General features: G+C 66.1%; 1 protein-coding gene across 1 annotated transcript; it reads left to right on the top strand.

Moving 5' to 3' along the window:
- The first annotated feature begins 816 nt into the window (after positions 1-816).
- On the top strand, positions 817-9,895 carry SHH (sonic hedgehog signaling molecule). The gene is made up of 3 exons (XM_044244663.1): positions 817-1,116; positions 6,191-6,452; positions 9,075-9,895. Exons 1-3 carry the CDS (start codon positions 817-819, stop codon positions 9,893-9,895), a joined length of 1,383 nt encoding a protein of 460 aa, XP_044100598.1.
- Positions 9,896-10,530: the final 635 nt, after the last annotated feature.

Here is a 10,530-nt window from a genome sequence, read left to right as displayed (position 1 = left end):
AGGGAGCCCAGGCTTGCAGGGTAAAGTCTCTGGGAAAACAAAACAAAAAACAAAACAACAACAGCAACGTTCAAATAGGACCTGGGCAGCTCTGGCCCTCAAACATTTGAGAGAATATTTGTTTGATGACCAAAGCTTGGGAAGGGGGGGGGGTCTAGACTGTCCTTTAAAACTTAAGTTGGTTTTAACTGAAGCACCTACCATTCTGGAGAAAGGGAAGGGGGAACACACGCTCCGCACAAAGCAGGGGGTAAGTGGGTGTTATCCTAAGGAGCCTGTGCCTCCTCCCTCCCGCCCACCTTTGTCTCCGGAAAGATTTTTTTTTTTTTTAACTCAAAGACTTCAGGTGAAAATAAAGCAACTGCAGCAGCAGAAAAAAAAATTTAGTCTTTTTTAGGGTTAAATATCAGAAGACAAGCTTGCGCTGCTTTGGCCAATCAGATCCGCCCCTGCTGGCTATAATATAGCGCGGAGGGCAGCCTGTCTTGCAAGCTCTCTCGCTTGCTACCATTTAAAATCAGACTCTTTTTGTCTTTTGATTGCTGTCTTCAGCCCCAACTCCGATGTGTTCCGTTATCAGCGACCAGCAGCCTGCCGTGCCAGCCCCCGTCTGGGTGGGGATCGGTGGCCAGTCTCCCGCCGCCGCGGCGGGCGAGGTTATATAGGAAGAGAAAGAGCCAGGCAGAGAGCGAGGGAGCCAGCAGCGAGCCGAGCGAGGAAGGGAGAGCGCAGCCCCGGCACACAGGCTCACGCTCGCACCCGCGCACACAGCCCCGCGCGGGGACGGCGGGGAAGGCGCTGGGCGCCGCGGACAAGATGCTGCCGCTGGGGAGGCGTCTGCTGGCGGTGCTCGTCTCCGCGCTGCTGCTGTGCCCGGGGCTGGCGTGCGGACCCGGCAGGGGATTTGGGAAGAGGCGGCACCCCAAAAAGCTGACCCCTTTAGCCTACAAGCAGTTTATCCCCAACGTGGCTGAGAAGACCCTAGGGGCCAGTGGAAGATACGAAGGGAAGATCTCCAGAAACTCGGAGCGATTTAAGGAACTCACCCCCAATTACAACCCCGACATCATATTTAAGGATGAAGAAAACACAGGAGCGGACCGGCTGATGACTCAGGTAGAAACCCAGCGCCGGGCGTGCAATGTGCTGCTTTCACGGGGGGGGGCTGTGTGGGAGCCGCTCAGACCGAGTCTGCCAGCTCCTCCGGCCGATGGCAGGGCGACTTGGCCCTCTCCCTCCCCACCCACCTGCCGGCTGCCACCCCTGCCTCTTCCCCGAGGGGAACGGAGGTGAGGGGTCCAGCGGGAGAAGTTTACGATGGGGTGGGGGTCAGGATGGCAGGTGTGGTCCACCCGTGGCCCTGATTTGCACTGTCCTGCTGGGATGGCCTTCCCATCCTGCCCCAGCTCTGGCTCCTAACTTGGGGAGACCTCGGCTCCGGGGGCACCACGGCCCTCCCCAGCTGGGAATGGGAATGGCGGGAGGGGGGCAGAAATCCCCCTACACATAAAGTGGCTTCCAGGTCACTGTACAAATGCAGCCTTGGGCAGGAGGCCGGGGAGCTCGCGCCTTCCCTTCCCCACTGTGCTCTCCTTTCCGACCCGCACGCCCACCCCCACGCCCCCCACCAAAGACGCTCAGTGGGAAACGCAGGAGGCCGTGCTGACAAAAGGCTGGGGCTCCCCAGGCGCCGCCTGGTCCCTGAGTGCTTCGCACAGCTCCACTCCCGGCGCACCCCGGGCAGCGGTGCCCATCAGAGTGTGAACGTATTGATATTTCTTTAAGGATGCGCGTCCATTCCCCCCGGGCCGCGGTCCTTGAGGGGAGGGACTTAGAACTTCCCGGCGTTGCATCACTCGGGCCAACCTGCGGGCACGCAGCGAGGAGCGCCTCGGTGTGAGCGGGAGGGGGCTAGAATGGAGCACCCAAGCCAACTCGCGCCCCCTCCCTCCGCACCTCTGCTCGAGCCTTCCGGCTGCCGGTCTCGCCGCCAACCGTAGACTTTCCGAAACTCCAGGCACGTATAACTGAGCTAGAAATGGACTTCCTGGCAAATATAGGTCAACATCCTTTTTATTGCCCTATTAAAACAGCCAAGTCCTATCTGCCGGGCTCGGAGCGCACCGCAGCTGGCGGAGCAGCGGCGGCCGGGCGCAAGCACAGGGGCGGGTGGGCGGGGATGGCGGGGCGGGGACCCCCTCCGGAGCGCTCGCGTCCCAGCCGGATTGGGGCGGCCAGGCCGGGGGAACGAGACGCGCACCCGGCCGGAGCGGGCGGAAGGGGCCGAGGGAGCCGACCACCGGGTCCTTATCGGCCTCCCCCCTCCCCGCGCTCGCATCTGCTCGCGACCACCTTAAATCCGGCCGCGAGTGTGGACGCGCGCCTGTGCCCGCGAGCGGCGCGAGCGACAATGAACTCGGCGCAGGCCACGGGGCGCCGGGGGCGCGGCCGGGCTGCGGGGACTTCTCCGACCTGGGTCCCCTCGATGCCCGCGCGCGGGGGGCGGCCTTCCCGGAGTCCCTCGGAACCGGGGACAGCGGGAGGCGAGGCCGGGAAGGCGGCGGGGCCGGGGGGCCGCGGGGGTCCCCGAGCCCGCGGGGTCGGCGTGTGCGCGGGGCGGCCGCGCGGGGCCGACGGCGGCGAGGGGCCCCCGGGTCCCGCCGCAGGTCGCGGAGCCGCGAGCGCGCGGAGCCGCGCACCCTGGCGGCCGCACCTCGGCGCCCCTTCCTCCGGGGCGAGCGGTCCCCGCGGCCGGGGCTGCGGTGCTGGGCGCGGGCCGGGGCCGCGGGGGCTCCGACGGCCGGCACGGTCGGGGTCGCCAGGGGCGCAGCGCGGAGCCTCCGGCCTGGCGGCCCCGCCGAGTCCCCGGCCCCGGTCCCTCTTCCGGCCGCCCGCCGGGGACCCACGGCCGAGCGACCCTGCGCCGACCACTCTGGCCGCCGCGCGCGCTGGCAGCATTTGAACTTCTGACCTTCTGTCAACTTCCCTCAGACGAACGAAACGAAAACAAATACTTTTTTTCCCTTAGGCAGTGGCCATTCCCATTCCCAGCACAAAAGGACGGGGGAGGGGCAGCCGACGTGGGGGTGGGGTGGGGAGAGCCGGGCCAGGATTGTATCGCGCACCCCGCAGATGTCCCCTGAAAACGCGGGTGGCCGGTGGGGCGTGCTGCCTGGCGCCCTGCGGGTCACCCTCTCCCGCCCTCGCTTCTTCCCGGGCTCTAAGGGTCGGGGCGGGGGCGGCGGACCTGGGGTGAAGGGCAGGGCTGGGGCGAAGGGGTGAGGCGGAGAACGCCTCCCCGGCCACAGGAGCTCAGCGCTCCTCGGGGACCTGTTCCCCCGCTGGCCCCACGCTTCACACCAGCACCCAGCTTCTGCCCTGGGGGCGCGCGTCCCTCGTCCCCGGGCTGGCCGTCCCTCCGCGCCTCTCCTGTCTGTCTCTCTAACGTGACTGCCGCCCAAGTCCCTCAACCATGGCAAGACCGTCCCCGGTGGAACTTTCAGAGCAGTTCTGGAACGCAGGAGCTCCGGGTTAATATTAACTCGGAGAGGGGGAAGCGCAGACAGACACGCTCGCCCCGCAGGCGCGGGTGCCAGGCGCGGGCGCGGCGGCCGGGGGGCTCCGGGGGCTGGAGGCGGCCGCCGGGGCAGGGCCTGAGGGCCGCGGGAGGGACAGCCGGGGACGCCACGCCGAGTCGATTTCTGTGTGCGTGGCCGGCCCGGCGCTCAGGGGAGGGTTCAAGGAGGGTGTTCCTGTTTGGATAGGAGGGGTCCGCTTTCCCAGAGTGGGGGCAGGGGCGTGGAGACAGGTGTGTGGGGAATGGGGGGGTCTCTTTTGAAGTCGGGACACCCCTCCCCCGCACTGGGAAAGCCTGGCGGCCTTTGGCGGTGACAGTCCTGCCAGGGCCTCTGGGCACGGGGCGGCTGCGGAGACCGGCGAGGTGGCTTAGACGCGGGGATCACCTTGGCCTCCAACGCCTAGAAGCCCGGCCTGGCGGCCCCGCTGCGCTTGACGGTGGCCGCACGGAGCCGGGCCGGATTCGCGGCGCACGACCCAGTGAATCGCTAGCCGGCCTGGGCCCCGCGCCTCTCCCGCCGGCCGGGCGCACAGCGTCCTGCAGGCACCGGGCCGCGGCCGCGCCACGCCTGGGGGAGCCCGGGGAGGGCGCGCGGGGAGCGAGGCGCCGCTGGGGCCTGGCTCGGCCTGGGGCTCCTCGCCTGGGGCCCTGCACCTCGTGCCCTGGGGGCGCAGCTCCGGGCGGTGGGGGCCGGAACGTGGCCTTCCCATCCCGCCCTCCCCTCGCCAACTGCCCCGCGGAGAGCCGTGGAGGCTTCATCTGATCCCCAGAATAAGGGAGCGGGGCTGCAGCGGGGCCAGGGACGCGGGCGGTGTGCATGCGCGTGTCGGCCGTGTGCGCCTGCGCGGCCGGCCTCCCGCCCGGCTCGGAACTGACCCTGGTTTACTGATTGATTTTTATGTAAAACGCGTTCAATCCTCAGGATGACCTCACTCAAACTCTGCCCTTCCGACATCATCATCATCATCATCATTATTATTATTATTATTATTATCATTATTACAGAAAACTGCTGGCGGGCCCAGAAACCTTGCCGGCGCCGACCTGTTAGCAGGGCCGCCCCCTAGCCGCCGCCCCCCCCCATTTGTTGTCTGTTTAACTCTACAACCGTGCGGCCGGTTTTCATGCGCTCCGACACACAGCGCTTCCCTGTTGCGCAGTCTTCAGGGCCCCACAAAGCGCGGACAGCAGCACCAGCCGGAGCTCCCTGCCCGCTGGGTCGGAAGCCCCCAGCCTGCTAGGAGGGTCCTCCACGGAGTCGTCCTTCCACCCTGCTTATGGGGTCCCACAGCCCCGGCGGGGATCAGCCCTACCCTCTGCGGAGGTCAGCCTGAAGTTGCCCTGCGTGCCCTGGGTCTGGCTGTCCCGGGAATACCCCTTCCTGGCCGCGCCACCATTTCCCTCCTTTGAACCCCGCACCCCAGCACCACTGGACACTCCCCGGTAGCGAGTTCGTGCAAACACACACGCGAACTTGCCACGGCTGCTCTCTCTTGCATCCTTCTCCGAATGTGACCCGAGAAGTACAGGGGAGGCTCCCCCAACCGCGAGTTCTTCTGGCCCTCTCCTGTGTCCTGCGCATTCAGTGTTTCCCCGCCAGCACAGCTCCCGCAGCTTCCTCCTGGGTGGGATGGGGGGTACTCCCCAAAGGTTCTGAGGCCTCGGGCCTCTCTGGCGCCCCATCCCCCACCCCTCACACCCTGCCCCCTCCCGCGCCCTCCCTCCGCCTCTTAAGTTTGCTCTTCAAACTTGCAGGACGCCATTCTGCTCTGGGGCCAAGAAAACAAGAGGGGGGGAAGGGAACAGGTTAAGGAAAACAAGAGACACAATCAGACCACAGAAAAGCCCAAGAAAAGAGGGCTATGGAGAAAAGGAATGTGGCCGTCCAGATAAAGAATGTCTGTCGTCAGGCCTGGCCCACACTGAAAATCATAACTCACCTGCTTGCCTTTCACTTGGGCCCCCTCCCGCCCCCTCCCTGCGGCTCTCAGCTTCCCACCTCCCTTCCGCCCTTAGGCAGGATCCAGGGCTCAGATAGGCACAGGGCGAGGAGGGAGGGTCCAGAGATAACCCAAGGCTTCTGACTCTGCAAGAAGCGACCCCCGGGTCCTTTATTTCTCCTAAGTTACACCCTGGGCCTCTGTCCGGCCTCCTGCTGAGGGAGTTAGGCTGGGCCCAAGGGTGGAGCCTTGCCCCGGTGTGGAGACCTGGGGCCAAGAGAGGGGTGGGATGGGAGTGGAGGGCATCTCTGGGGAGGAGTGAGCCACTGGGGGGCGGCACCTGGCAGGCCCAACAGGCCCTGTCTGAGACACTCGCCGTTTACTTGTCTCAAAAGATGTCATCTCCTCCTCTGGCCGCGCTGGGCTCTCTGCTGGCTCCATCTGGAGACAGGCCCTGCGTGGGCCGTGACAGCACTGGTGCCTCCAGCAGGCGCAGCCCTGCCCTCGCCCCTAGTGCACCTCCGCCAAGTGAGCTGAGGGTCTCCCAGGCCTTGTCCCCCTACTTGTCCCCGGAGCCCTCATCCTCAGGGACTGGGCCAGGCAGACCCTGTGGGGACCGGGGTGGGCGGCAGACCCAGGACTAACGTCCGCTGGGACCCCCTTCTCTCCGCAGAGGTGTAAGGACAAGCTGAATGCCTTGGCCATCTCGGTGATGAACCAGTGGCCCGGCGTGAAGCTGCGGGTGACCGAGGGCTGGGACGAAGACGGCCACCACTCGGAGGAGTCCCTGCACTATGAGGGCCGCGCCGTGGACATCACCACGTCGGACCGTGACCGCAGCAAGTACGGCATGCTGGCGCGCCTGGCCGTGGAGGCCGGCTTCGACTGGGTGTACTACGAGTCCAAAGCCCACGTCCACTGTTCCGTGAAAGCAGGTGAGGCGGCAGGCCCGGCCTTCCCCACGCCCCCACCCGGTGCCCGCAGGGCCTCCCCACCCAGTCGCCTGACAGCTCCAGAGCTGCCCCCGACTGGTGGCCATGGTGCCCCACGGTGGGATCCAAGGGCAAGAGACAAATGCTTGTGGGCTGGGGGGAAGCAGGAGGGGCAGGGAGGGCTGGACCCAGGGGATAACTCGTGTGTCTGGTGTGGGGTCACCGCCTGTAGAAGTGGGGGACTGCCTCTACCTTTGAGCTGCAGAGGCCTGAGGGGCTCCAAGCCCAGATGTGGAGGGCATGTGGCTTCCTGAACCTCCCCCACCCCGTTTCCGGAGGCTCCCCCCCTCACAGGTGGTGGAGACAGGGAAGATGGGGGAAGGGGTCTTCCTGGGGCACTGGTGGCGGGGTCTGGCCTAGATTGTTCCTCTTGTTTAAGGCTTAAGAATCAGCCCAGGAGGGTCTGCCCAGGGTGTAAGCCCCTGGCCCTTTTTCCTCCCTGCTGAGGGTCTGTGGACACTAACCTGTCAGTAACTGGCCGGCTGGAGAGGCCTGGTGGGAGGTACTGAACGTGCCGCTCCTGCTGCCAGCATCTGGACGCCGAGAGCCAGGAGCATCGGTCCTGATTAGGAGCCCGCTGGGCTGGCCTGAGCCACAGGCGGGGGTCAGGAGTAGGACGGGGTCTGCCGCAGCAGGCAGCCGCTCCTGTGCTGGTGGCTTGCCTGGGCCTACACCGCCACACGCTGTCGCTGGCGGGGAACAGCCGAGAGGGGAAGGCTGGGCACCCACGGCAGACCTCCCAGCTCCCAGGCTCTCTCTGCGGTTTTCCCGCCGAAGCCGGTGCCTTTAGCAGAGCAGTTCCGGTGAATTTCGGAGGCCCCGTGCCTTCCCCGCAGCCCACCCCCCGCGTTGCCTACTTGTCTCCTAAACTGTCTTAGCAGCATGTGTTAGTAGAAAAACACTTTCAAGGTGTCAAGACACACTTGGTAGAGAAGGAAAATAGTGGTTTCTTATCACAACAGAAAGAAAAGGTGTGGAAGGGGCGGCGGGGGGCCGGCCGGGCTTCAAGCCAGAGAAAGGGGGAAGGGCAAGCGGTGCCCCCACTTCGCGGGGCTCCGCGGCGGGAGGCCCCCGGATGCGCCCTTCTCGGGACCTCGCGTTTGCGCTCCCGGGGCGCGCGGCCCCCTCCTGGGCCTACCTGCCCGCGGGGTCCCCCTGGCGGGGGTCCCTAGCGGTGTCCTCGCAAGTGAGCGGCGGTAATCCCGCGCGGGGACCGGGACTCCGGGCCGGGGAGGGCAGCCCCGGGGGGTGGGGGGCGCGGAGCCGCTCATCGGCATTCGGCGCGCGCGGGCGGGCCGCGGGGCGTTGCGTGTCAAGCAGGGTCGTGCGACTGGGCGACTCGGGCTCGCCCGCGCCCCTGGTCGCATTCCGGGGGGCGCCGGCGGGCCTCCAACGGCCAGGCCCGCACTTCATGCCGCAGAAACCGATGAGAAGATTAAAAACCCTCCGTGATTCCGGCAGAAGATTCTCTCTGGCCTCTCTGTTTGCGGAAAGCATGATCCCGGGGATCGGAATGCGGAGCCCTCCCGCCCCTCCTCCGCGGCCCCCGCTCCCCGCCCCGCTCCCGCCATTGTCCTCGGGGCGGGGAGCCTCAGAGCGCGACCGAGGGCTCGGGAAAGCGGGGAGTCCGGGGGCCTTGAGAACCGGCCGCTGCCCGCGCTCGGAGCAGGCCCCGCCATTTAAAATTCAAATACGCGTCCTGAGAGCCGGCGAGAGGCCGGGCTGTGCAAACAGAGCCTGTGGGGCCCGGCCCGGAGAGCCCGCGCGGACCGCGGGGGGCGGGGCGGGGCGCACCTGAGCAAATAGGGAGGGGGCGGCGAGAGAGGGAGGGGAGAGGGAAGTCGCCCCTCTTCCAAGAGTGTCTCCCGTTGATCGCCGAGAGCGCGACAATGCTGGGCCCTTCATGGGATTTTAATTACAAGACGCACACAAGCCCGGGGTTTTCGCACCTCGGCCGGCTCCCTGGAATGTTTGTCCAGTTGCTACAACGACCGCAGCTATTTTCCACCCCGGCCCCCGCCCCCCAGTGCCCTGCAACCGGCCGCCCAAGGCCCCCGGCGGGGCTGGGCGCCGGGGGACGGGCAGGCGACGGGTCCCCGCGGCTGGGCCGGGGTGCGGGGCGCGCGCGGGAGCGGGGGTGGGGGGACGCGAGGGAAGGAAGGAGGTGCCCCCCACCCCGCGCCCGAGGGAGCTCAAGGAGGCTTCCGGAGGAATCCAAGTGCAGAGCAAACACCCTGCGAACTCAGGGCGAGGTCGGGGGTGCGCCGAGCCAGGGGCTGGGGCGGGAGGAAGGCGGAAGGGAAGGAGTGCAACGGGCCTCCCGCCGGAGACGCCGGCCGACCCTCGTCGCGGCCGGTCCGCCCCCAAGAGCGCCGTGGAGGAATGCGTCTGCGTCTGAACTTTGTCACCGAGGCGGTGGGGCTGCGGGAGCGAGGCGGGCCGCCCCCGCGGGGGCTCTCTCGGCCCGGGGCTCCCCGGGGCCGCGCGCGCCCCTGCCCCGCTCGTGCCTGCCCGTGGGCGCTCACCACCCTGTCCCCTCTTCTCTCCCTCCTGCAACCCCCGCAGAGAATTCGGTGGCGGCCAAGTCCGGCGGCTGCTTCCCGGGCTCGGCCACGGTGCACCTGGAGCAGGGCGGCACCAAGCTGGTGAGGGAGCTGCGCCCCGGGGACCGCGTGCTGGCGGCCGACGACCAGGGCCGGCTGCTCTACAGCGACTTCCTCACCTTCCTGGACCGCGACGACGGCGCCAAGAAGGTCTTCTACGTGATCGAGACGCGGGAGCCGCGCGAGCGCCTGCTGCTCACCGCCGCGCACCTGCTGTTCGTCGCGCCGCACAACGACTCGGCGGCCGCGGAGCCGGAGGCGCGGGCGGGCGCGGGGCCGCCGCCGGGGGCCGCGCCGGGGCGCCGGGCCCTCTTCGCCAGCCGCGTGCGCCCGGGCCAGCTCGTGTACGTGGTGGCCGAGGGCGGCGGGGGTCGCCGGCTCCTGCCGGCCGCGGTGCACAGCGTGACGCTGCGCGAGGAGGCCACGGGCGCGTACGCGCCGCTCACGGCGCAGGGCACCATCCTCATCAACCGGGTGCTGGCGTCCTGCTACGCGGTCATCGAGGAGCACGGCTGGGCGCATCGGGCCTTCGCGCCCTTCCGCCTGGCGCACGCGCTCCTGGCCGTGCTGGCGCCCGCGCGCACGGACCGCGGTGGGGACGGCGACGGCGGGGACGGCGACGGCGGGGGCGGCGGCCACCTGCCCCTCCCCGCGCCGGGGGCGGCCGACGCGCCGGGCGCCGCGGGCATCCACTGGTACTCGCAGCTTCTCTACCAAATAGGCACCTGGTTGCTGGACAGCGAGGCCCTGCACCCGCTGGGCATGGCGGTCCCGTCCAGCTGAAGCCCGGGGAGCCGGGGAGGGCGCGGGGGAGGGGGGGGGCGGGGGGCGGGGGGCGCGACAGCGAGGAACAGCAAAGGACACACGGAAAAGCGCACGGAATGAGACTTTAATTATAATAATAATTAATAATAATAATAAAGTAGGACAGTCCAAAGTAGACTATAAGGAAACAGAGACCCCGGGAAGTCTTGTCGTCGTGCTTAGTTTATATATATTTTTTTGAATTTTTTGGTTGTTTTATTTTGGTTATTTTTTTTTCACCTCTCCTGGCTATTTATTTGTTTGGTATGAATAGATGTTTTAAATAATATGAACCGGACCTTCAAGAGCCTTAAATAGTTTGTTTCTCGGATAATTTATTATTATCATGTGAACTGTACTCACGGGGGAAAGATTATTTTGTGAGGCCAACCGACCCGCTCAGAGTCTATTTTTCTACACGTCCCTCGCCCTGACTTTCAGAAAGCAAAACTCTGCACTCTGCACTCCTCCTTCCCACGCCTGCTTTTCGGCAAGAGTAAACTGAAACATGCTTCATGGGGGTCCACAAATTATATTTTTATACACAGAATTGTAAATTAGATTTTTTGAGAGATCAATACTTAACTGAATGACATTTCATTTTTGAAATAGTG

This window comes from Neovison vison, chromosome 4 (genome assembly GCF_020171115.1).
Source record: "Neovison vison isolate M4711 chromosome 4, ASM_NN_V1, whole genome shotgun sequence".
NCBI lineage: Eukaryota > Metazoa > Chordata > Mammalia > Carnivora > Mustelidae > Neogale > Neogale vison.
The sequence above is the reverse complement of the archived record's forward strand: the minus strand, read 5'-3'. Positions and strand labels throughout refer to the sequence as shown.

Excerpts from the sequence above, each read along its gene's own strand:
- SHH (XM_044244663.1), top strand. The coding sequence starts at position 817 with ATGCTGCCGCTGGGGAGGCGTCTGCTGGCGGTGCTCGTCTCCGCGCTG. Across the intron at positions 1,117-6,190 it reads CGGACCGGCTGATGACTCAG|AGGTGTAAGGACAAGCTGAA; the intron begins GTAGAAACCCAG and ends TTCTCTCCGCAG. Across the intron at positions 6,453-9,074 it reads CCACTGTTCCGTGAAAGCAG|AGAATTCGGTGGCGGCCAAG; the intron begins GTGAGGCGGCAG and ends CAACCCCCGCAG.